The sequence below is a fragment of the Tripterygium wilfordii genome, chromosome 17 (genome assembly GCF_013401445.1).
Source record: "Tripterygium wilfordii isolate XIE 37 chromosome 17, ASM1340144v1, whole genome shotgun sequence".
Lineage (NCBI taxonomy): Eukaryota > Viridiplantae > Streptophyta > Magnoliopsida > Celastrales > Celastraceae > Tripterygium > Tripterygium wilfordii.
This window is the reverse complement of record NC_052248.1, coordinates 11,240,475-11,267,335: the sequence shown is the minus strand read 5'-3', so window position 1 is coordinate 11,267,335 and position 26,861 is coordinate 11,240,475. Positions and strand designations below refer to the sequence as shown.

The 26,861-nt window shown below is 35.8% G+C and overlaps 4 protein-coding genes across 4 annotated transcripts; 1 reads left to right on the top strand and 3 right to left on the bottom strand.

Annotated features, from left to right (window-relative positions):
- Window positions 1–335: 335 nt before the first annotated feature.
- LOC119981934 (agglutinin-2-like) lies at window positions 336–1,245 on the bottom strand. The gene is made up of 2 exons (XM_038825072.1): window positions 819–1,245; window positions 336–664 (listed from the first exon to the last, which is right to left on the bottom strand). The coding sequence occupies exons 1-2, from the start codon at window positions 1,243–1,245 to the stop codon at window positions 336–338; spliced, it is 756 nt and encodes a 251-aa protein (XP_038681000.1).
- Window positions 1,246–2,912: 1,667 nt separating this feature from the next.
- On the bottom strand, window positions 2,913–3,851 carry LOC119981933 (anti-H(O) lectin 1-like). The gene is made up of 2 exons (XM_038825070.1): window positions 3,395–3,851; window positions 2,913–3,292 (listed from the first exon to the last, which is right to left on the bottom strand). The coding sequence occupies exons 1-2, from the start codon at window positions 3,849–3,851 to the stop codon at window positions 2,913–2,915; spliced, it is 837 nt and encodes a 278-aa protein (XP_038680998.1).
- A 5,522-nt stretch (window positions 3,852–9,373) lies between these two features.
- On the top strand, window positions 9,374–10,031 carry LOC119981932 (anti-H(O) lectin 1-like). The gene is made up of 2 exons (XM_038825069.1): window positions 9,374–9,836; window positions 9,937–10,031. The coding sequence occupies exons 1-2, from the start codon at window positions 9,374–9,376 to the stop codon at window positions 10,029–10,031; spliced, it is 558 nt and encodes a 185-aa protein (XP_038680997.1).
- Window positions 10,032–13,643: 3,612 nt separating this feature from the next.
- Window positions 13,644–24,001, bottom strand: LOC119981931 (anti-H(O) lectin 1-like). The gene is made up of 4 exons (XM_038825068.1): window positions 23,788–24,001; window positions 17,048–17,281; window positions 14,127–14,219; window positions 13,644–14,023 (listed from the first exon to the last, which is right to left on the bottom strand). Exons 1-4 carry the CDS (start codon window positions 23,999–24,001, stop codon window positions 13,644–13,646), a joined length of 921 nt encoding a protein of 306 aa, XP_038680996.1.
- Window positions 24,002–26,861: the final 2,860 nt, after the last annotated feature.

Here is a 26,861-nt window from a genome sequence, read left to right as displayed (position 1 = left end):
CAAATTGCCCCCCATTCAAATGTTTGCAAGAGAACCTCACTCCATGCCCTCCTGTGGAGAAAAATCAAACAAATGAATGTCATCATCATTTTCACCCATACTTATCCAAACAACAAACACATTTTGCACCAAACATCTCTATAAACAAACACTTTTCGCACCAAACATCTCCTTATAAACGTCATCATCGTGTCGTGTAAGACTTTACATAGTCTTCCTCATTTATTTTTGGAAGTTTAAGAAATTAAAATTTGCATAGAATTTGAAAGCCTTGACTATTGTGTGATGCATATCCCAAGAAGAGTACTACATCACACTGGTTGTGCATATTCTCCTCATTTATTGATTGGAAATGATGCTAAATTCCAGTTGAGAATCTGATGGCGCTCAGTGAGAAGCCCTGTTGATGCCGTGAATCCCACATAGATGAAGCTTGGCAGGGTATTTGGGATGTCAATAGGCACCTCAAGAAAAGTCTCACCTATTGGATCAGATGCATATCCAACGTGAACTCTAATGGACTTTGTCCTCCCATCCAATACTATTAGAACCTTGATGTCTCTTCCACTTTTCAGGTCAATTCCGGTATCATTGAGACTCCTAGCTTGAATCGGATGTATTACACTTTTTGTGACAACCGCAATGTGATTTGCATCCAAATTACCTGTATTCTAGTAAGTGTCAAACTCCACAGCTAATTGACCACCAGCATGGCCTGCATTTACCTCAAAATGTATTGGTTTAGTTGAACATATAATGTATGTATGAATGTTATATCATATAATAAAGATAGGAACCATAGCTTCACATTATATTACCGTCTTGTGCTGGATCCATTATTCCAAGATAGGAACCATAGCTGTCAGATGGCGAGGGACTACTGTCTGGTGCCATAATAAATGTTAGTCCGTCTGCAGATTCAGTTGAATAAGGGGAGGTAAGAATCCTGAACGTGAATTTAGTGAGGATCACCGCTGGCCACGCAAGCAAAGGGTATTTGTATAGAACCCTGCCAACTTGATTTAGTGGTAAGGTTGGATAACCTGGTTGTGGCTCTGGGGTTAGGCTTAAGTAGCCGTCATGACTGGTAACTGAACCCGTGCAAGTTAAGTTACCATCACTGCAACTTGCTGGAGTGAATGAAGGAAAGCTGAAACCAGTGGTGATTTGAGGGAATGGAGAAGGAGCTGGGGTGAATGAAGAAGCTTGGTTAAGAAAAGCAAAGAGAAACAGAAACAGAAACATGTTTGGGAGGTTATATTTGTATGTGAGACTACTTCACTTACAACTCATAGCAAGAAATCGGACTTACTCAACTATATATAGTGGGGTTTGATGATAGTAGTCGATGAAGTTTATACTGCATTGTTGGAGGAAAATTAAGTCACCTACAACAAGAAAAACAAAAAGTTAGCTTAACTTTGTGGTTAGCGTACTTAACAATATTTTTGTTCGCATTTCCCATCTGGATCCAATTATCCAAATATATATTATGCTATTGAGTTACATAATTAACATCTCCAAGACCTCATTGTATTCGTAGATTAACCTTTGTGAGACTCAGAAAGATATAAAGACACAAGGTAAAGTCCATACACCAAAAGAAACATAGTTTCACATGTTTTACAAGAAACTAAGCAGAAATGGCACCATGACAGGCCTGCGTCTAAACAAATATTCTTTATGGTCTTTTGTATTATGTATTGTTTCTCTCTCTTATGAATCAAATCCTCTCTGACACCAAGAATTCTGTTAATTTTGAAGAGAACTAGTACTTATCTACACAAGATTGAAGAGCCTTAATTAGTCGATAATTAAGGCTATCGATAATACATCAGCAGTTCCGTAAAAGCTATCGATAATTGAACCACAACATATAAAGAATAAGCCAACTGTAGTCTGTAGCTGTCTCATGTCCTCTAATTAAATTTTTTTTATGTAGTGTTGTTCAATATTATTGAACTCATGTAGAAAGTAAATGAGAAATGTAATCATTGTCATATTAATTCATATATATTCAAGGGCATTTTCACAAGTACTCTTGGAACACACCAAAGCCACAAGTCCCATAGTCGAAAAACAAGGGTATGTGTCTGCAAGTATATAGCTATAGCTTTTGAGTTCAGATGGGTCACCATCCATATGTGTCCGAAAGTATATTTTAGGGTCATGTAATGTGGGTTCACCCTCAATCTAATTTGTTTAACAAGTACAGTATCAAATTTCAAAGAGTCTTCAGTCTTCAACACACTAGTTCTATATTAGTCACTTCATACATTCCTTTCTATGCTTGACTTGCAAGGGAGGACTAGTAGTGATGCTTAAATCTCGGCCGACCTACCACAGTGTCAGTGGGGTGGCAAAAAATCGGTTTTGGGTCGGACAACATCACATGTTTATGAAATATTTACCTGTCCAGACCCTAACTCAGATTGGGTTTCGGACCACACCCAGATTGGTTTAAATCCATACAAGTAAATCATACAATAACTTAATCCGTGTTAGGGCCTGAACAACTAAACTGGACAAGATTTATATGTTTGGACCCGGACCTGATTTTGGACAAAAATTTTATGTTTAGACCCAGATTTTAGACATATAACTTATTTCCAAACTTGGTTTCATCCAGATTGGATAAATTTGATCATCCGGATCGGACAGTGTTTTGTCACTCCTATCCACTCATAATCGTTAGGGTTGCCAATGTTGATGTTGGAAAATAAATGGCAAGGACTATAAGAAGAGTACACCATTCCTTATTGCATCTGATATTTGAATGGATTACATAGTCTTCCTCATTTATTTTTGCAAGCTTAAGAATATAAAATTTGCATATAATTTGAAAGCCTTCGCTATTGTGTGATGTATATCCCCAAAGGAGTAAAACATCACACCGGTTGCGCAGATTCTCCTTATGAATTGATTGGAAATGATGTTAACTTCCAGTTGAGAATCTGATGGCGCTCAGTGAGATGCCCTGTTGATGCTGTAAAACCCACAAAGATGAAGCTTGGCAGGGTATTTGGGATGTCAATAGGCACCTCAAGAAAAGTCTCACCTATTGGATCAGATGCATATCCAATGTGAACTCTAATGGACTTTGTACTCCCATCCAATACTATTAGAACCTTGATATCTCTTCCACTTTTCAGGTCAATTCCGGTATCATTGAGACTCCTAACTTGAATTGGATATATAACACTTTTTGTGTCAATCGATACATGATTGCCATCGAAATCAAATGTATTCTTGTAAGTGTCAAATTCCACCGCTAATTGATCAGCAGCGCGACCTGCATTTAGCTCAAAATTAATTGGTTTAGTTGTATATATAATGTATGTATCGATATTACATCAATAGTAAAGATAGGAACCATAGCTTCACATTATATTACCGTCTTGTGCTGGATCCATTATTCCAAGATAGGAACCAAAGCTGTCAGCTGGCGAGGGACTACTGTTGGGTGCCATAATAAATGTTAGTCCATCTGCAGATTCGGTTGAATAAGGGGAGGTAAGAATCCTGAACGTGAACGTAGAATAGATATATGCTGGCCACGCAAACACAGGGTATTTGTATAGAACCCTGCCAACTTGATTTAGTTGCATGGTTGGATTGCCTGGACGTGGCTCTGGGGTTAGGCTTAAGTAGCCGTCGCGACTGGTTACTGAACCCGTGCAAGTTAAGTTACCATCACTGCAACTTGTTGGGGTGAATGAAGGGAAGTTGAAACGGGTGATTGTAGGGAATGGAAAAGATACTGGGCTAGAAGAAGCTTGGTCACTGGTAACTGACACTGGGCTAGAAGAAGCTTGGTTAAGAAAAGCGAAGAGAAACAAGAACAGAAACATGGTTGGGTGGTTATATTTATGTGTGAGACTACTTCACTTATAAGTTATAACTCATTGCAAGCAATCAGACTTGCTCAACTATATATAGTGTGGTTTGATGATAGTAGTCGATGAAGTTTATGCTGCATTGTTGAAGGAAAATTAAGTCACCTTCAACAAGAAAAAAGTTGACTCTGTAATCAGTGTACTTTACAAAGTTTTTGTTTCTATTTGCCATCTGGATTCGAAGATTACAGTTGTTATGTAATAACCCTAGTTTCCAATATTCTTGTTTGTATTAATTTCCTATCTGGATCTGAATTTTCTCTCTATCGAGTTATCCTAACAGCTCAAGATCTTGTATTCTCAGATTGGCTTTCTTGAGACTCACGAAGATTAAAGACAAAAGGTATAGTCCAGAAAGAACAATACATATCAATCTGTCTTTTCTAGTTTCACTAGTTATGCCTACAAATGGTAGCTAACATACTTCTATTGTGCTCTCAACAATAGCATGGTTCATGTTACGAATCCCACATCTAAAATATGTGAGGATTCCATTGGTTTATAAGAGCAAGCCCATCTCCTTACAATCAATTAGGCATTTTCTCCTTACTTGCAAGTGTACAAGTTGCACAAATAATAAAGTGATGAATAGAGTATTGTTCCCACAAGAATCTATTGACAATTCAATCAAATACTAATTATGGCTAATCCTACACTATTCGGAGAATCGACGTTTGAGTTTTTTTGTTAGCTAACACAAAAACAATAAATTTAACAAATAACTAAACAATTGACAAGAGAAATTAAGCAATCCAACAATCAAATTAATTACACAAAAACAATAAATTGAACAAATAACTAAACAATTAACAAGAGAAATTAAGCAATCCAACAATCAAACCAATTACTGAGTAATTAATTCAAGAGAGCAAACACTAGGGCACCTAATGTCACCACCACCTATCCAATTAAACTACATTGGTTCGTTAATCCCTAATTCACAATTCAATTTTTGACAATCGATTTCCCTTCCTATTGAATGCTCCATTCCTGATTACACCGAAAGTGTTTTCAATACCAATCCCTATTATTCCTAACAATCGGATTTAAATATCAAAAACCCATTAAGTATAGTGAATAATCGTGTAGCAATTGCATAGGTTATTCACCTATATTCCTATGGTTCATGCAATCTATGTCATATATGGTGAGTGCAACCCTAGGTATCTCCTTCCGGTCTCAACCTAGGCAGAACATCATTGGAATGGTGATGAAGCATTCACAAGCATTAACAACATTCATAGATAATCAACAATTAAAGAGGAAATTAAGAACGACAAACCAAGTTCATTAAATATTCAAAGTGGGGCTTCATTAGGACCCTAGCTAGAGGATTAGTTCTTTATATCATCCAAATACATAATCAAACCCACAATAGCAGTCATAATTACAAAAAATAGAGAGAGATACTATAAAATCCCTAAAATCTTCCTCCTCTTCCTTGCTCCTATGTTGCCTTCCAATAGTTCTCAAAACCCTAACCTCCAAGAATGAGGCACAAACCTAATTTCTACCCTTTTATACTCCCCAAAACCCCATAGTCGTTTTTATAACAAGCTTGTGTTGTTTTGGAATGCACCCACTTGAGTTTGGGGGTATTAATTTTCGTGAAGTTTGAAGTGCATAATCGCGAACTGGGAGAAGTGTGAACGATCGGTAATCTCCTTTGATCGATTGGAAAAGTCACGAGGATGCAGCTGCAACTTTGAAAATCAAGGCCCGATTGATCGAAAATGGGGCATGATCGATTGAGAAAGTCACTGTTTCCAAAATTTTCCATTTTCGTCTCATTTTGGATCCCTTCTTTCTGGTTCACGTCTTTATACTTGAAAATGCACAAATGAGACTAATTAGGCAAAATCTATCCTTAATCGGCTCAAAATGACACAAAGATCAATGAAAAGGGTGCACAATTGTATGTATATAATTTGCACATCACACACACGTGAAGAGAATTATAGTAGAAGTACAAATGAGATGTATAAAACAATTTGAATGTATCTGCCCTCCCTAAACCCCACTAAGGCAACAGGGACTGGAGCTACAAGGGGTCTTGGAGATATTGTGTCGAAAACTTTGCCTGTAATTCGGAGTTGATTACAACATCTGGATAAAAGGAGTTGAAGTTGTTAAATAAAGTGCCTCGTATCGGAAGTATTACTTAACACTTAAGAGTTAGCAAAGGGGAAGTTGTGCGAGATGGGAGCAAGCATACCAGTCAAACGTTTGCATGATATAGTATTACTGATGTGAGTTGATTATTTTTAGTATGGGGGTTATAATTATATTTTGGGTACCCGGATAACTTGCTATAAAAGGGGGAAACCCTAGTCGCAATTGTACCACTGAAATTGTCTTATTGAAAACAGCCGTAAATTCCGTGGATGTAGGCACTCTTATTGAACCACGTAAATCTTGTGTTCTTCTTCTTTCTCTTCCCTTCTTTAATTGTTCTCCTTGTTTGTTGCCCTATTATCTGTTGTTTATGAAGGACCTGATTCACAGCAAAAGTCGTGTATGAAGAATCAGACATGCACACTACCTATTTACCACTCCAGCATCATGATACTCTTTATTATTTATACTCGCAGACTCCTATTACTCCTATGATATCAATTATCACAAGTTAATTATGTTATCCTAGAACTATATAGGCTGCTGGTCTAGCACCAGTAATAATATTGCAATAAACCATAATCAGGTGGCTCAAGCCTTGTGCAAGACTGCAAGTGAAATTTCTACAGTTATGATAATCAGGTAACTATTGTGGCTTCTCGGTTAAAAATTTCTTCCATTTCTACATAGTTTCTTCCATTTTTGGCCTCAAAAACAGATGTTTCGATGGGTTTCGGACCCTTTTTTTGCATATTTTGGTATTTTCGGTGTGTTTTTAGGATTTTCCTTATTGGTTGCTTTATTATATTATTTTCCTTTTCTACTTATGTGGCAATTAGGGTTACGATTTATTATGTAACGTATTGTATCCTCCTTTGAGATGTAACTTTGAAATAAAATAAACATACCGTTTCAGGATTTCTCTGAGTTTACTTGTTCTTCAAGGTATTGACGATGATCATACCTTTCACCAGTTTCCATTTTTATGGTGGAGTATGACGGTTCTCGGTGTAGAGAGTTGTGACTGTCAATGAAGATGGTGGTATATGTTCAGCTATTTTTGAACACTAATATAGGTACTGAAAAATAACTCAATTTAATCCTTGCAACTTAAGAAAAGGTTGTTGAGTATAGTGAGATGCAACGGTATGTCCCGCAGAGGATTGGAATATAATTACAAATAAAATCTAATTGTGACTCGAGCTAAACAGTTAATTCAGAATAATTGGTAAGAACTAGAAAACATTTTTGATTCTCATAAGAGAAAGACTCAAGGGAAAGTTATCCACCACTAACAATCATGTACTGCTGCAATCTTCATTTGTGTTTTTTAATTCCCGAACGACGATGTTTAAGATAAAACAATGACATGTTGATTTTATCTTATTGCTCTCTCTTAATTTGTATGTCATGTGCATGGCATGTACTCCTTAACTTAGTTCTTAAGATGCAATCTAGAATGGCATGTTCATAGATTCAACACTCAAGAATCATTAAGCACAAAAAAGGCAAACATCACTAAATTCATAAGATGTGTCATGCATCTTATATCACCTAGAAATCAATCCACATGAATTAGAGCTATCTTATTCACTGGCTACTTGAGACTTTATGAAGATAAGGGTGATCAAGCATATCATCCTAGCAATATAATCCTAAAACATGCATCTAAGCGTGCACTCAAAGAAACATATCTCAGATTTCATCAACAAATAATATAGTGAAAAGATTTTCACTCGATCTCAAGAAATAAGATGAAAGGTAAACAAAGCATCAATACAGTCATATTCGGGCTTCAACCAGCCCCTTAACTAAAGGAAAATTAGCCACACATCATCTGTTTTGAATACTAAAATACATAAGAGAAAGAGAAAACCAAATAGTATATCTCGCTTGCTTGCTGCTGGTTTCACCTTCTCTCCTCTATTCGTTCGTGTGTGTCCTCTTTGATGACTTTTACATCCCTTTTATAATTCAACAATAGGGTGCCACCAACTGTGACTTTTGAGACAATATAGGAATTAAGTTCAATTAACACAAGGAAGTGTTTCTCCTAATTGATATATAGAACTTGACTGCCAATACACTTCTCCTTATGGAAACTAAACTTAAACTGACTGAGAGCATTGTCATTGACTTCTAACACAAGATTCGAGTACCCCGTAATCTCCCAAGATTTATTTTGTGTCTTGAATACCAAGAATAGTAACTTGAGGTATCAAATCTTCTAAATTCACATATAATTTCTGCACTGAACCACTGATGCTAAAACTGATGCAACTTCCTCTAAGAAACTCCAAATCATGAACCGTAAAATTCTATGGAAACTATACTTCTAGATCTTTCCAACGATATACCACCCGTTATCCAGTTCTTCCAGAGCACATCCATTTTATTATGTGAAGTTGACAAATCTGTTTAGGAACCTGACTTGGCTTCAAAATTGTGAACATATTCATCTTTTATCATTACACCATATTTTTGCCTATTTAGCTCTCAATCACCGTTAGGGATGTATTTATTCAAAACTTTCCCAAAACACATCAAAACAACCAATTTCGCTAAGGAAACTAGTGTAAAGTATAGGGATAAGGGATGCAGAATGTGCATAAATATGTGTTATCAGTATAGCGAAAGCTATGCAATTTTTTTATCAAGGTGGAGATTGTTGGAATTGATCAATAAAATTGGACTCTAGTTTGATTAGAATTAGTAATTCGAGTTTAACTACAATTAGATTTTCTACAACCTTATACATATAAGACGTTTTTAGGGTTGTAACTAAGTTACTATTGTTTTGTTTTCTCTAAACATGGGTTAGAGAGGCGGCTACACCTAGTGAGAGAGAGGGCAAGGTGCGGAAACTTTGTGATTTATCTTTTGGTGTAATTGGGTTTTGGGTATGGGACAATGAGAGATTCAAGATGTAGGGTATTAGAGATATAGACTGGATTGGTGGCATATGATAATCTCTTGAGCTCTTGGGTATTTTTAGATGTCTTGTTGATTGTTGTTATTCTCAATTTAAATTTCTCTATTGTCGTATGATAATGTCTTAGTCTTACAAGATGGACTTTACCTTCTGTCTTTATATCTTTGTGAGTCTGGCAAACGTCAATTTACAAATACAATGTGGCCATGGAGATGTTAATACAACCCAACAACATAATCTTGTAAGATACGCTAACTACAGAGCCAACTTTTTCTTGTTGAAGGTGACTTAATTTTCCTTCAACAATGCAGCTAGCATAAATTTCATTGACTACTATCATCAAACACCACTATATATAGTGGAGTAAAGCCGATTGCTTGCTATGAGTTATAAGTGAAGTAGTCTCACACATAAATATAACCAACCAACCATGTTTGTGTTTCTGTTTCTCTTTGCTTTTCTTAACCAAGCTTCTTCTAGTCCAGTTTCAGTTTCAGTTACCAGTGACCAAGCTTCTTCTAGCCCAGTATCTTTTCCATTCCCTACAATCACCCGTTTCAACTTCCCTTCATTCACCCCAACAAGTTGCATTGATGGTAACTTAACTTGCACGGGTTCAGCTACCAGTTACGACGACTACTTAAGCCTAACCCCAGAGCCACAACCAGGCAATCCAACCTTGCAACTAAATCAAGTTGGCAGGGTTCTATACAAATACCCTTTGTTTGCGTGGCCAGCACGTTTCTATACTAGGTTCACGTTCAGGATTCTTACCTCCCCTTATTCAACCGAATCTACAGATGGACTAACATTTATTGTGGCACCCAATAGTAGTCCCTCGCCAGCTGACAGCTTTGGTTCCTATCTTGGAATAATGGATCCAGCACAAGACGGTAATATAATGTGAAGCTATGGTTCCTATCTTTACTATTGATGTAATATCGATACATACATTATATACAACTAAACCAATTAATTTTGAGCTAAATGCAGGTCGCGCTGCTGATCAATTAGCAGTGGAATTTGACACTTACAAGAATACATTTGATTTGGATGGCAATCATGTATCGATTGACACAAAAGTGTGATAAACCCAATTTCTACTAGGAGTCTCAATGAAACCGGAATTGACCTGAAAAGTGGAAAAGACATCAAGGTCTCAATAATATTGAATGGCGGAACAAATTCACTTACAATTTACGTTGGATATGCATCAAAACTAAGCCGTCGGGTTCTTCTTAACGTGCCTATTGACATCCCACATACCCTGCCAAGCTTCATATATGTGGGATTCACAGCTTCAACAGGGTATCTCACTGGAAGCCATCAGATTCTCAGCTGGAGGTTATCATCATATCCAATACCCAAGAAATGAGGAGAATCAATCAGCAAACTAGTGTGATGTAGTGCTTCATGCATGGGATATACATCACATAATACTACTTAAGGCTTTCAAATTCTATGCAAATTTTCAAAATTTCAAAATAAATGATGGAGGCTATGTAATCCATTCATATATCAGGTGCAATAAGGAATGGTGATGCCCTATTCTTCTTTTAGTCTTTGCCATGAAATATAGACACGTAATTTATTTTCCACTGGCTGGACTACACCGACTAAGAGACCCGGAAGCCAAACAATTTCTGGGGAAGATTTGGAAACCATATATATCTTGTTTCTTGGCCTTCTAAGAAGTTTGAGCATAACCTCAAAAAATACACCAATCAGTAGTTTCTAGGCAACTACTGATTGCCAAACAACAAAGGCAACGTCAGGGCAATCAATAATCAAATAAACTAAACTCCCAACTAATTTGTGGTAAAGAATGAGGTCAAAAAGAATATCCCCTCCTTCCTTACGCAACTTGAGATTCACTTCCATATGTGTACCAACAGGCGTAGCATCTGAAAAACCTGCTATGTTTATAATATCTGTACTTATGTTGATTCAAAGAAGTACCCTTCGGAGTTAGATGAACTTCCAAATAGTGTTTTACATACCAATTTGGACCGGTCGGTTCAAGCGATTGAATTGGGTACTGTTCAGTTAATTGGTACGATTCAATTTAAAATATAGGATTAAACCATGACAGTCAAAAGGCGATTGAACCTGACGGCTTTACCATTATTGATTCGGTGTTAAACCCGTTTTATACACATTTTTTTTAAAGAAAATTTAATTTTTCAAAACCAAAATTGACTTTTTTCGTTTATAGATAAATAAAAATAAAAATAAAAAATTATCTAATACCCGAAGTCTCCAAAAAGAGTCCTCAAGTGGATTTTTTAAACACTTTGATGAGAACCTAAGACATTATTTATAAGAGTTGTGGTTGTACCTCAAGTGGAATTTTTTAACAATGGCTTTGATGAGAACCTAAGACTAGACTTTATTTATAAGAGACGTGGTTGTACCTCAAGTAGATTTTTTTAACAATGGCTTTGATGTGAACCTAAGACTTTATTTATAAGAGCCGTGGTTGCAAATTTCTTTTAATTTTTCAATGAGAGATGTTTGTTGTATGGGTTAAAAAAATATGTGAAAAATAATATTAATGAGAATTGAACTTGGACACTCAATTAGGAAATCATAAGTTTAAACCATTAAAGCAACATGATTTTTGTTACTGTTATCCTCTACAAATAAATAGATATATTTGTGATGCTCGACCGATTGAACCGGCTATATCACATACCAGTCGCATCACCGATATAATTCCAATACCACTATCTAAAATAGTGCTTCCAAACCGAAAAAATATATGTATGGACCACGAAAATTATATTGTCGCTTCCCGGTTAAAAATATCTTCCATTTTTTTTTCAGCATAGTTTCTTGGAAACAATGTGGAAACAATGTAGTAAGACAATATCCTACTGGGATGCTCTACCTCAAATGGATACGGTTCCTTATTAAGTTGTCCGAATGGATAGTGTAACTAATTATATTGATAGTGTAATTAGTTAAAGTAGGTGTGTAATAAGAAGTCAGAGCATAAAATCCCATAAAAATTCCATCTAAAATTAATTTCAATCCATACCAGTGGATTCACAATGACATTATTACAACTTACATGAAAACAAAAACGAAAATCTCAAACACCCATGAAAGGAGAGCTCTTCAATTCTTGCAACTATAAGCACCAACATAAATTAAAACTATTTAGTCCCTCTTTGTCATCAAACTCATTGAGACATTTTTCAATTCTTTTCACAGAAATGGTTGTGCAAATGCAGACATTTTTCAATTCTTTTTCCTTGAACAATCTCACGGTCCTAGTCCAACAACTCTGTCTAATATTTCTTCGTGGAATATTTGCTTCTATTCTCCAACCAACTCACTGGGTCCATCCCAACTCAGCTTGGCTCGCTTACTAGACTCCGAGTTTTGAGAATTAGTGACAATGAATTTCCGACAAACCATCTACTAGTGATGAAAGGCTGGGTTTACTCCTAGGGTCGGACGTTTCCATTGGTGATTAGATTGGTGGCCGACGGTGGAGATCCGTCGTTGGCCATGAGAGAGAAAAAGAGAATGTCGTTTGTTGTGAGAGAGAGGGGAGAGGGCGAGAGAGAGGATATAGTGATTTTACTTTTAGGGATAAGTGGTGGCAGGTTTTGGTATTTTTTGAAAAAAAATGAATTTGAAATTGCCTTGTTAGCATGCCTATGTGGCATGACACATAGTCATTTTAAGCTAAATGCAGGTCGTGCTGATAATCAATTAGTGGGTGGAGTTCGACACTTACAAGAATACAAAAATGGATGCAGATCACATTGCGATTGTCACAAAAGTGTAATACATCCGATTCAAGTTAGGAGTCTCAATGATACCGGAATTGACCGGAAAAGTGGAAGAGATATCAAGGTTCTAATAGTATTGGATAGCAAGACAAGTTCCCTTAGAGTGCACGTTGGATATGCATCTAATCCAATAGGTAAGACTTTTGTTGAGGTGCATATTGACATCCCAAATACCTTGCCAAACTTCATCTATTCGGTATCTACAACATGAACAGGGTTTCTCACTAAGCGCCATCAGATTCTCAACTGGAGGTTATCATCATTTCCAATCAATAAATGAGGAGAATCAATGTGCAACCAGTGTGATGTGCTTACTTCCAGGGATATACATTGCACAATAGTAAATGCTTTGAAATTCTATGCAATTTTTAAATTCTTAAGCTTTTGCAAAAATAAATGAGAAAGGCTATATAATCCATTCATATATCAAGTGAAATAAGGAATGGTGATGTCCTACTCTTCTTCATGGATAATTTATTTATTGTGTGAGCAGAACAAAATTGGTGCATATCATATTATTTTAATAAATAAGAATTTGATGGATTAATATTGGAAAGAAAATCAAATCGCCCCCCATTCAAATGTTTGCAAGAGAACCTCACTCCATGCCCTCCAGTGGAGCAAAATCAAACAAATGAATGTCATCATCATTTTCACCCATACTTATCCAAACAACAAACACATTTTGCACCAAACATCTCTATAAACAAACACTTTTCGCACCAAACATCTCCTTATAAACATCATCATCGTGTCGTGTCAGACTTTACATAGTCTTCCTCATTTATTTTTGGAAGTTTAAGAAATTAAAATTTGCATAGAATTTGAAAGCCTTGACTATTGTGTGATGCATATCCCAAGAAGAGTACTACATCACACTGGTTGTGCATATTCTCCTCATTTATTGATTGGAAATGATGCTAAATTCCAGTTGAGAATCTGATGGCGCTCAGTGAGAAGCCCTGTTGATGCTGTGAATCCCACATAGATGAAGCTTGGCAGGGTATTTGGGATGTCAATAGGCACCTCAAGAAAAGTCTCACCTATTGGATCAAATGCATATCCAACGTGAACTCTAATGGACTTTGTCCTCCCATCCAATACTATTAGAACCTTGATGTCTCTTCCACTTTTCAGGTCAATTCCGGTATCATTGAGACTCCTAGCTTCAATCGGATGTATTACACTTTTTGTGACAACCGCAATGTGATTTGCATCCAAATCACCTGTATTCTTGTAAGTGTCAAACTCCACAGCTAATTGACCACCAGCATGGCCTGCATTTACCTCAAAATGTATTGGTTTAGTTGAACATATAATGTATGTATGAATGTTATATCATATAATAAAGATAGGAACCATAGCTTCACATTATATTACCGTCTTGTGCTGGATCCATTATTCCAAGATAGGAACCATAGCTGTCAGATGGCGAGGGACTACTGTCTGGTGCCATAATAAATGTTAGTCCGTCTGCAGATTCAGTTGAATAAGGGGAGGTAAGAATCCTGAACGTGAATTTAGTGAGGATCACCGCTGGCCACGCAAGCAAAGGGTATTTGTATAGAACCCTGCCAACTTGATTTAGTGGTAAGGTTGGATAACTTGGTTGTGGCTCTGGGGTTAGGCTTAAGTAGCCGTCGTGACTGGTAACTGAACCCGTGCAAGTTAAGTTACCATCACTGCAACTTGCTGGGGTGAATGAAGGAAAGCTGAAACCAGTGGTGATTTGAGGGAATGGAGAAGGAGCTGGGGTGAATGAAGAAGCTTGGTTAAGAAAAGCAAAGAGAAACAGAAACAGAAACATGTTTGGGAGGTTATATTTGTATGTGAGACTACTTCACTTACAACTCATAGCAAGAAATCGGACTTACTCAACTATATATAGTGGGGTTTGATGATAGTAGTCGATGAAGTTTATACTGCATTGTTGGAGGAAAATTAAGTCACCTACAACAAGAAAAACAAAAAGTTGGCTTAACTTTGTGGTTAGCGTACTTAACAATATTTTTGTTCGCATTTCCCATCTGGATCCAATTACCCAAATATATATTATGCTATTGAGTTACATAATTAACATCTCCAAGACCTCATTGTATTCGTAGATTAACCTTTGTGAGACTCAGAAAGATATAAAGACACAAGGTAAAGTCCATACACCAAAAGAAACATAGCTTCACATGTTTTACAAGAAACTAAGCAGAAATGGCACCATGACAGGCCTGCGTCTAAACAAATATTCTTTCTGGTCTTTTGTATTATGTATTGTTTCTCTCTCTTATGAATCAAATCCTCTCTGACACCAAGAATTCTGTTAATTTTAAAGAGAACTAGTACTTATCTACACAAGATTGAAGAGCCTTAATTAGTCGATAATTAAGGCTATCGATAATACATCAGCAGTTCCGTAAAAGCTATCGATAATTGAACCACAACATATATAAAGAATAAGCCAACTGTAGTCTGTAGCTGTCTCATGTCCTCTAATTAAATTTTTTTTATTTAGTGTTGTTCAATATTATTGAACTCATGTAGAAAGTAAATGAGAAATGTAATCATTGTCATATTAATTCATATATATTCAAGGGCATTTTCACAAGTACTCGTGGAACACACCCAAGCCACAAGTCCCATATTCGACAAACAAGGGTATGTGTCTGCAAGTATATAGCTATAGCTTTTGAGTTCAGATGGGTCACCATCCATATGTGTCCGAAAGTATATTTTAGGGTCATGTAATGTGGGTTCACCCTCAATCTAATTTGTTTAACAAGTACAGTATCAAATTTCAAAGAGTCTTCAGTCTTCAACACACTAGTTCTATATTAGTCACTTCATACATTCCTTTCTATGCTTGACTTGCAAGGGAGGACTAGTAGTGATGCTTAAATCTCGGCCGACCTACCACAGTGTCAGTGGGGTGGCAAAAAATCGGTTTTGGGTCGGACAACATCACATGTTTATGAAATATTTACCTGTCCAGACCCTAACTCAGATTGGGTTTCGGACCACACCCAGATTGGTTTAAATCCAGACAAGTAAATCATACAATAACTTAATCCGTGTTAGGGCCTGAACAACTAAACTGGACAAGATTTATATGTTTGGACCCGGACCCGATTTTAAATTGGACAAAAATTTTATGTTTAGACCCAGATTTTAGACATATAACTTATTTCTGAACTTGGTTTCATCCAGATTGGATAAATTTGATCATCCTGATCGGACAGTGTTTTGTCACTCCTATCCACTCATAATCGTTAGGGTTGCCAATGTAGATGATTTAGAGGATGAAAGTATTGGTTATGCAACCTCGAAAAAAAACAAAGGAGAAAAAAAAGGCTGAGATACAAATATAGGCTTTCAACATCAGCAGAAGAGAAGATTATGACTTGCTTTCGTCAAATCTTGTTGTTCTTTTCATTCTCTTCGTTTACTTTTGTTTCAAAATGTCAATAAAAATAACTACATGCAATCAGAAGATTATGACTTACTTTCTTCAAATCTTGTTGTTCTTTTAATTCTCTTTGTTTACTATTGTTTCAAAATGTCAATAAAAATACCTACATGCAATGATAAACGTTATAATGTTGCTGTTTTAAAAATTAATATTTTGACTGACTTTCTTCAGCAGAAGAGACGATTATGACTTATTTTCTTCAAATTTTACTCATTTAATTCTCTTTGTTTACATTTTTTTTCACAATATCAATAATAATACTTACATGCAATGACAAACGTTATAATGTTATTGTTTTGAAAAGTAATATTTTGATTTATAGCGTTGAGGCTTATACATGTTCGTCGTATTGTGATGACAGTTGAATAAGTAGAGTAATGATTTTGGTCATTATAGCTACCAATAGGCTGCAAGCTATTTTTTTTAGACAATTTGTTGAGTAATAATTAATTTAAATAAAAAAGATTGACAATCTTTTGAAAGTCAGTGTCGATGTTGGAAAATAAATGGCAAGGACTATAAGAAGAGTACACCATTCCTTATTGCATCTGATATTTGAATGGATTACATAGTCTTCCTCATTTATTTTTGCAAGCTTAAGAATTTAAAATTTGCATATAATTTGAAAGCCTTCGCTATTGTGTGATGTATATCCCAAAAGGAGTAAAACATCACACCGGTTGCGCAGATTCTCCTTATGAATTGATTGGAAATGATGTTAACTTCCAGTTGAGAATCTGATGGCGCTCAGTGAGATGCCCTGTTGATGCTGTAAAACCCACAAAGATGAAGCTTGGCAGGGTATTTGGGATGTCAATAGGCACCTCAAGAAAAGTCTCACCTATTGGATCAGATGCATATCCAATGTGAACTCTAATGGACTTTGTACTCCCATCCAATACTATTAGAACCTTGATATCTCTTCCACTTTTCAGGTCAATTCCGGTATCATTGAGACTCCTAACTTGAATTGGATGTATAACACTTTTTGTGTCAATCGATACATGATTGCCATCGAAATCAAATGTATTCTTGTAAGTGTCAAATTCCACCGCTAATTGATCAGCAGCGCGACCTGCATTTAGCTCAAAATTAATTGGTTTAGTTGTATATATAATGTATGTATCGATATTACATCAATAGAGTTAGGCCCACGCCATCAATGTGGTATCGGAGCAGGTTTGCTAAAACATAGGATTAACACCCTTATTAGCATTTTTATGACTTACACAAATTTGCATGTTGAGGCCGAAAGCCTTTCTATGGATATTCCACCTATCTTTGATCGTGACTATCCATTTTGGAAGAATAGAATGAGAATATTTATTAAATCTAGAGGCATAGACGTATGGAGGGTAGTAAAGGATGGTCCTCATTGTCCTAGTAGGAGTAGAGGAGATGAATGGACAAATAAGGACATTGAATTAATGTGCTTAAATGTTTATGCTATTAATCTCTTTCATATCTCTCTTAGTAGGTGTGGACTTGACCACATTTCCGGATGTACAAATGCAAAGCAAATTTGGGAAATGATGGAAAGAAAGTATGAAAGGTCAAATGGCAATGTGTGCCTAGAGACCACAGTGGAGGAGACCTCTAGTGATAAAGAGGAAGAAATCAAGGCTAACCTTTGCTTGGTGGCAAAGGAAGAAGAGTTATCATCCATTCCGGATGATATGGTAAATGATTCTACACTACCCACTTATGATGAATTGAGTAATGTGTATGATGAATTATGTGATGCTCATGGTGACTTAATTTCTAAATACAAGCATGCTACAAAAGAAATATCTAGGCTTGTGAAAATTGAGAAATCACATGTGGATGGGATTAATGACTTGAATGATAAGTATGTTGATCTAAATGCAAAGCATGATAATATATATTTATCTCTTGATGCTTTGATGAAAGAAAATGAAAATCTTAGAAATGAATTATCTATGCATGCTTCTAGTGGTAACATGGCAAATTGTAATACTTCAAAGATTCATGATTTGGATGCCTTGCATGCTAGAGTGAATGAGTTAGAACAAGAGTTGAGAACACAGGATGAGCATGAATGTATAATTTTGAACAACTCTACTTCTTTGCAACTTGAGCTTGATGATGTGAAAGAAAAGTATAGGATGTTAGAAATTCAATTTTCTAAATTCTCTATGAGTTCATCAAAGCTTGATGAGTTGCTTGCCTCTCAAAGACACTACCTTGATAAGAGTGGACTTGGATTTGATCCTACGAAACTCAAAGAAACCTTGAGTAGTGTTAGTACCATAGCCAAGCCTTCAAAAGGCAAGGCCAAGCTAGCTCATCCCATGGGTGAGACTAGTACCTCTAGGGAAACTCATCCTAGACTAAGGAGAGTTCACCTAAGGAGGTCGTGGGTGCCAAAGGGTTTGTGTGATATTGATGTGAAAGCATATGTGAAGAATTCTTTTAATATTAATGTATATGCAATTGTGGCCACTAACCCTAAAGGATCCAAGGTTTGGATACCTAAAACGTCTTGATCACACTTTATTTAGATGTGCTATGTATTAGTTTGGGATACTAGGCTTTATTGATTTGTTTCTCTTTAAAAAAAAAAAAAAAAAAATTGAATGCTAGTACCTAAATGAAGGGGCTGCCCAAATATGATTTTTAATGATTGTCATTGAAAACGATTTTATTAGGTTATATGATGCTTGGATGTTTTATGAGAGTTATGAATTTATACTATTTTTAATCTTTATTGAAAAAGATTGCAAATTAAGCATGAAATGCATGATATGTATGACAAAGGTTGAATATGAGGAAATCATTGAACAAATTATTTTCGTAATTTTTGTATGAAGAGAAAACCTAAAGTTATCCACTTTAGGAGTTTTAATTTAAAGATGCTTTTTCTTGAATACAAAAGAAAATCTAGAGAAGTTTGATGATAAAAGTGATATTTGTATTCTTCTTGATTACTTATCTCTTTCTAGTGCACACAATGCTTTTGATGCTAAGCCTAGAATGGTTAAGGAAAGTGTTTGTGTTAATTTTTATGATATAACCACACTTGAGGTCAATGTGCTTGTAGAGAAATAATTTTCAGATTTGAAGGACCTTGGACATCCCAAGGAGTTAATCTCAAATGGTACCCGTGGGGTACTTATCTTGGATGAGGATGCACCATTGGTGAAGAGCTCAAAAGAAGATGAAGATCTCAAATGATGAAGCAACACCAATTGGTGAGGAAAGTGTGCAACCCTTGGGGGAGCAACTTTAAATCAAGGAAAATATATTCAAAACATGGACAAGCACAAACACTCTAAGGAAGGAACAAATATTAAAAGAATATCATCAAGATGCTCAAACAAAAAGCTAGGAGGATTTCGACGGTCATTTCTTAAACCTTTAAACTCCTTTGCATTATTTTTGTTAGATGCTTAACTTTAACTCAATTGCATTTGGAATGTTTGATTTTGGATGATATATGCCTTAGACATGATTAAATGATGATGATACGTGCATTAAGTTTGAATGAAGCATCATGGGTGCATATTTGCTTAATTGGTATCTCTTGTTGTTTTTTTTATTGGAATACATTGATGATATGTGGTATGCATATTTTCTCAAATATTCATTGGTATGCATGATTGAAGGGGGAGCATGCCCTAAGTCTAGAAATTCATGTTTTATCATTAATTGAAAAAGATAGAACGTATGTTAAGTTTCTTAAGTGAACTTGTTGCATCTCTATAATTTGGAAGCAATATGTGGAATACATGACTTCTAGTGTGCTTTTATTACTATTCATAAACGCATGTATTTGGTTGGTGTGAACTCCTCTCCCTATTCCCTCTTGATTGATTACATTATGGGGAAGAGATAATGATTAGAAAAGATGCATTAAAATGACATATTCTAAATTGGCATACTTTCATGTGATATTTAGTAACGAAACATACTTATCTTGTATCAAGCATGGTGCATCCTTAAACTAGTACTTGAACTGACATATGAAATGGTTTATAGACCAAAGTTTAAGAGGGAGTGCATTTGCCATGTTTTGGTGAGAAGTATGTATGCTACTATACTTGAAGTGAGGGGGAGCTAATATGAACATTACTTTGTACTCGATCTATAGCTCACTTCATTTGCATGATTGGAAACAATTAAGAATTTGAGTATAAAATGAGAAGTTCAATTAAACCTTAGGATCTTTTTGATAATTACAAAAAGGGGGGAGAAAGAATATAGTTTTTGGATAAAGATTGTAGTTCTTGGAAAAAATGGTACATCTTTAGAAAACTACATTGCACATTTTGAAATCATCAAAAAGGGGGAGATTGTTGGACCAAGACTTAGTGTCTAGTCAACATTGTGTTTTTGATGATTGTGTATGATTGTATACTAAAATGTGTGTGGGCATGCTTGACTTGAACATATCCTAAAATGCTAGAAAACATGCTTAAATGGTTATTTGGTTAATTGTTTAATATCTTAATTGTGCATATACACTTAAATTAAGGCTTATGCATATCTCTATGTGAATTTGATATCTATATATTTTTGAGATAGTGCTGGAAATTCAGTTTTGAAAACAAACATACATGGACTAAGTTAGGGCATCAATCTTCTAATGATCATAATTTATCTTAACCAACTTAAGTCCAAATGACTTGAAACTTGAACCACATGCACATAAAGGTCTAATATATGTTCTAGGACTATAATCATGATAAATTAAGTGCATCACATATATATTTGGTCATATGCTTAAATTCCGCCAAAACTAGGTTTTACCTAATTTCGTGCATATGTGTTCTTTGTGAACGTGGTGAACCAAATGAACTCCGATTTAAATGAAATTTCGTGTGCATATTAGTTTTATCACTATGAACATATTTGACTTAGAAAAGTTCAAGAGAAAAAGTCATTTACACTGAGTTTGCAAAATGACATTGAATTTACACTTAGAATTTATCGGTTTCACTATTAGTGACTTATTTGCTTGGTTGAGTGACCAAACGATTTCCGATTGTTATGAAATTTTATTTGGACATTCTAATATATATAAAATGATTTATCATGCAGTAATATGAATTTTCTGGGTTGTTTTTCTAATGTAATTAACCTATGCGCTCTATATGAAGCTCTTTGAGCTTACATGCAATTGGGGAGTTCTACCTCCTATTTCTTTGTAGGTTATCATCATGAGGATGTTATATCACTCAGAATTCAGTTTGCTCAAGTAATTTGAAGTCCGGTTTTCCAGTATGAGCTTGGATCTCTAGAAAACCAAGAAAAACCTATGTTCATCAACCTTCCACTAAGGCATTTTGATTGATGATTGGAATTAGCCTTGGAGCTGTATAATATGGATATATTGGTGCTGTCAAATTCAGAGTTTGAAGTCAAGATTCAGACATGGACATTAAATGTTACAAAAGGTGTCCGATTTAAGCAATATATGCCACATGAAGACATTTGTGCATAAAGGCTATATGGACCAAGTATATGAAGTCTAGAGCAGTTGAAATTAATTGATTTAATGTTCTAGAAGATGTCTCAAGCTTTGGAAAATGTCTCTACACATTTGAAATCAAGATACCAAGCTTGCTTAAAGATTGGAGGGAATGTTAAAGAGCTCATTTGAATTCAAGAGAGATACATGTTTAAATTTGCTTGGCTATGAAGTTGCCAACAAGGTCTTTTCAAGAATGTTATTGCAAACACGTGTGAAGGGTCAGCCTTGCTATTGGGACATGTTTGGTCACGTGAAGGATCTCTTGTCTTCATCAAACAAGATCTTGCACATGCTTCCTTTATTGAGGTCAATGATCATATTTTTGTGAGAAGACAATTGATGAAGCTAAAGGACAAATGCAATGGTTGAAATTTGTAAGAGATGGAAAGTATATTTTGCAACTAGACAAGACTTAGATTATGAAGATATTCTTGAAGACTACAAGCTCCAACGGTACACTAATCTATGGCCGAGATTGAATTATTTTGAATTATGAATGGATCAGATTACAACAAGACTTGAAGGGTTAAGATGACCATTTAAAAGGTGAATCCAATGATTGTGCATAAGACCATATTCTTGCTTGCAATTTTTGACTTAAAAGAAGATCTTACTTGATTTTTGGAGTCAAAGATGGCTGCAAGTTGCTACACATTTTGTAAGAAATTGTTGGAGATACCAAGGCTAAGATTTGGTGTAAGTTTGATCAAATGGTCAAAGATGACAAAATTGTTGGAGATACCAAGGCTAAGATTTGGTGTAAGTTTGATCAAATGGTCAAAGATGACAAAATTGTTGGAGATACCAAGGCCAAGATTTGGTGCAAGTTTGATCAAATGGTCAAAGATGGCTGCAAGTGCACATGACAACTCAAATCTTGCAAAGCTAGACTTGGAAAAAGATGCAAGTGCAACGGCTATGTATTGCAAGGTTGAGATTTAATGATCTATTCATTCAATGGCCGAGATTTGCACATGTAATTGAAGGTCGAGATTTGAAGATGGAAAAAGATCCAATGGTGGAAATCACAAGAGCTTGGTAAATTATAAAGAGGGGTTCTTCCTCATTCCAACTTGGAGAAGCCAAAATTATATTGAAGAAATTATTGCTCTCAAAGCATTCAAGCTAGTTTGTGCCATTGAATCCAAGCTTCTACCCAAGCCACTCAAAAGGCTTCCTCACTATCTTGCTTTTGCAAAGAGGGAGTGCTTCTCATTTGGCTTCTTATTTTCAGATTCGAAAATCCTCATTATTCTTCATTTTCTATCCAACCCGTGAGGTGATATTGTGATTCTTGAGTGTTCCTCAACCCCATTTGCTTAGTGCAAACCTTGAGTGAACCATTTATACCGAACACTTGTAAAAGTCCCTTCATTGGGCAAAAACCTTGTTGAGGTTGAGTTTAAGGGAGTGCTTGAAACCCTTGGTTGTAAAGTTTGAAGATTGTCTTGAAATCTTCAGTTTTAAGGGTGACCTAAAAACCTTTGTGAGTTTTGTGGAGCTCTTGAGAAAACCACATCCTTAGTGGAGGTTGGAAAATCCTAGGTTGGTGAACCTAGGTAGTAGATGTAGGAGAAGAGTCTCCGAACTACTATAAATTGCTGTGTGGACTTTCTTGATTGCATTGCTTGCTTGTTGATTGATTAAGTGTTTTGATTGCAGAATTTTCTGAACAACTAGTCTGTCCGTGCACTGTTCACATAGCTAAACTTTGAATTTTAATCTGAATTTTTGATATAGTATTCATTAGGGTGTTGTGATACTGCATACCAAATTTCATTGAATTCTGACTTGATTTGCTAGGTGAAATTTGAGTTGTAAAATCTGTGCGCAGTGTGTTGTTTAAAAAATCTGTTTTTGCAATTCCTTGATTATTTGATAATTGATCATTCACCATATTGTATCACATCTTGCATTGAAATGAATATTGATTAAGATAATCATTAGAGTCCAAATTTGTGTGCTAATTGTTAATTGACATTGATTTCCTTTTAAATTATAAAAAGAGATTCCTATCGGAATTTGGGGACACAATTCACCACCCCTCTTGTGTTAAGTACGATCCGTCAAGCTTCACATTATATTACCGTCTTGTGCTGGATCCATTATTCCAAGATAAGAACCAAAGCTGTCAGTTGGCGAGGGACTACTCTTGGGTGCTATAATAAATGTTAGTCCATCTGCAGATTCGGTTGAATAAGGGGAGGTAAGAATCCTGAACGTGAACGTAGAATAGATATATGCTGGCCACGCAAACACAGGGTATTTGTATAGAACCCTGCCAACTTGATTTAGTTGCATGGTTGGATTGCCTGGACGTGGCTCTGGGGTTAGGCTTAAGTAGCCGTCGCGACTAGTTACTGAACCCGTGCAAGTTAAGTTACCATCACTGCAACTTGTTGGGTGAATGAAGGGAAGTTGAAACGGGTGATTGTAGGGAATGGAAAAGATACTGGGCTAGAAGAAGCTTGGTCACCGGTAACCGACACTGGGCTAGAAGAAGCTTGGTTAAGAAAAGCGAAGAGAAACAAGAACAGAAATATGGTTGGGTGGTTATATTTATGTGTGAGACTACTTCACTTATAAGTTATAACTCATTGCAAGCAATCAGACTTGCTCAAGTATATATAGTGTGGTTTGATGATAGTAGTCGATGAAGTTTATGCTGCATTGTTGAAGGAAAATTAAGTCACCTTCAACAAGAAAAAAGTTGACTCTGTAATCAGTGTACTTTACAAAGTTTTTGTTTCTATTTGCCATCTGGATTCGAAGATTACAGTTGTTATGTAATAACCCTAGTTTCCAATATTCTTGTTTGTATTAATTTCCTATCTGGATCTGAATTTTCTCTCTATCGAGTTATCCTAACAGCTCAAGATCTTGTATTCTCAGATTGGCTTTCTTGAGACTCACGAAGATTAAAGACAAAAGGTATAGTCCAGAAAGAACAATACATATCAATCTGTCTTTTCTAGTTTCACTAGTTATGCCTACAAATGGTAGCTAACATACTTCTATTGTGCTCTCAACAATAGCATGGTTCATGTTACGAATCCCACATCTAAAATATGTGAGGATTCCATTGGTTTATAAGAGCAAGCCCATCTCCTTACAATCAATTAGGCATTTTCTCCTTACTTGCAAGTGTACAAGTTGCACAAATAATAAAGTGATGAATAGAGTATTGTTCCCACGAGAATCTATTGACAATTCAATCAAATACTAATTATGGCTAATCCTACACTATTCGGAGAATCGACGTTTGAGTTTTTTTGTTAGCTAACACAAAAACAATAAATTTAACAAATAACTAAACAATTGACAAGAGAAATTAAGCAATCCAACAATCAAATTAATTACACAAAAACAATAAATTTAACAAATAACTAAACAATTAACAAGAGAAATTAAGCAATCCAACAATCAAACCAATTACTGAGTAATTAATTCAAGAGAGCAAACACTAGGGCACCTAATGTCACCACCACCTATCCAATTAAACTACATTGGTTCGTTAATCCCTAATTCACAATTCAATTTTTGACAATCGATTTCCCTTCCTATTGAATGCTCCATTCCTGATTACACCGAAAGTGTTTTCAATACCAATCCCTATTATTCCTAACAATCGGATTTAAATATCAAAAACCCATTAAGTATAGTGAATAATCGTGTAGCAATTGCATAGGTTATTCACCTATATTCCTATGGTTCATGCAATCTATGTCATATATGGTGAGTGCAACCCTAGGTATCTCCTTCCGGTCTCAACCTAGGCAGAACATCATTGGAATGGTGATGAAGCATTCACAAGCATTAACAACATTCATAGATAATCAACAATTAAAGAGGAAATTAAGAACGACAAACCAAGTTCATTAAATATTCAAAGTGGGGCTTCATTAGGACCCTAGCTAGAGGATTAGTTCTTTATATCATCCAAATACATAATCAAACCCACAATAGCAGTCATAATTACAAAAAATAGAGAGAGATACTATAAAATCCCTAAAATCTTCCTCCTCTTCCTTGCTCCTATGCTGCCTTCCAATAGTTCTCAAAACCCTAACCTCCAAGAATGAGGCACAAACCTAATTTCTACCCTTTTATACTCCCCAAAACCCCATAGTCGTTTTTATAACAAGCTTGTGTTGTTTTGGAATGCACCCACTTGAGTTTGGGGGTATTAATTTTCGTGAAGTTTGAAGTGCATAATCGCGAACTGGGAGAAGTGTGAACGATCGGTAATCTCCTTTGATCGATTGGAAAAGTCACGAGGATGCAGCTGCAACTTTGAAAATCAAGGCCCGATTGATCGAAAATGGGGCATGATCGATTGAGAAAGTCACTGTTTCCAAAATTTTCCATTTTCGTCTCATTTTGGATCCCTTCTTTCTGGTTCACGTCTTTATACTTGAAAATGCACAAATGAGACTCTCAAAATGACACAAAGATCAATGAAAAGGGTGCACAATTGTATGTATATAATTTGCACATCACACACACGTGAAGAGAATTATAGTAGAAGTACAAATGAGATGTATAAAACAATTTGAATGTATCTGCCCTCCCTAAACCCCACTAAGGCAACAGGGACTGGAGCTACAAGGGGTCTTGGAGATATTGTGTCGAAAACTTTGCCTGTAATTCGGAGTTGATTACAACATCTGGATAAAAGGAGTTGAAGTTGTTAAATAAAGTGCCTCATATCGGAAGTATTACTTAACACTTAAGAGTTAGCAAAGGGGAAGTTGTGCGAGATGGGAGCAAGCATACCAGTCAAACGTTTGCATGATATAGTATTACTGATGTGAGTTGATTATTTTTAGTATGGGGGTTATAATTATATTTTGGGTACCCGGATAACTTGCTATAAAAGGGGGAAACCCTAGTCGCAATTGTACCACTGAAATTGTCTTATTGAAAACAGCCGTAAATTCCGTGGATGTAGGCACTCTTATTGAACCACGTAAATCTTGTGTTCTTCTTCTTTCTCTTCCCTTCTTTAATTGTTCTCCTTGTTTGTTGCCCTATTATCTGTTGTTTATGAAGGACCTGATTCACAGCAAAAGTCGTGTATGAAGAATCAGACATGCACACTACCTATTTACCACTCCAGTACCATGATACTCTTTATTATTTATACTCGCAGACTCCTATT

What these genes read in the sequence shown, in the direction of transcription:
- LOC119981933 (XM_038825070.1), bottom strand. Translation starts at nt 3,851, where the DNA reads ATGTTTCTGTTCTTGTTTCTCTTCGCTTTTCTTAACCAAGCTTCTTCT. An exon ending in AATGGATCCAGCACAAGACG is followed by an intron (nt 3,293 to 3,394) that starts GTAATATAATGT and finishes AGCTAAATGCAG; the next exon opens with GTCGCGCTGCTGATCAATTA.
- LOC119981934 (XM_038825072.1), bottom strand. Translation starts at nt 1,245, where the DNA reads ATGTTTCTGTTTCTGTTTCTCTTTGCTTTTCTTAACCAAGCTTCTTCA. An exon ending in AATGGATCCAGCACAAGACG is followed by an intron (nt 665 to 818) that starts GTAATATAATGT and finishes ACTAGAATACAG; the next exon opens with GTAATTTGGATGCAAATCAC.
- LOC119981931 (XM_038825068.1), bottom strand. Translation starts at nt 24,001, where the DNA reads ATGCAACTAAATCAAGTTGGCAGGGTTCTATACAAATACCCTGTGTTT. An exon ending in AATGGATCCAGCACAAGACG is followed by an intron (nt 17,282 to 23,787) that starts GTAATATAATGT and finishes AGCTAAATGCAG; the next exon opens with GTCGCGCTGCTGATCAATTA. An exon ending in AATGGATCCAGCACAAGACG is followed by an intron (nt 14,024 to 14,126) that starts GTAATATAATGT and finishes AGGTAAATGCAG; the next exon opens with GCCATGCTGGTGGTCAATTA.
- LOC119981932 (XM_038825069.1), top strand. Translation starts at nt 9,374, where the DNA reads ATGTTTGTGTTTCTGTTTCTCTTTGCTTTTCTTAACCAAGCTTCTTCT. An exon ending in AATGGATCCAGCACAAGACG is followed by an intron (nt 9,837 to 9,936) that starts GTAATATAATGT and finishes AGCTAAATGCAG; the next exon opens with GTCGCGCTGCTGATCAATTA.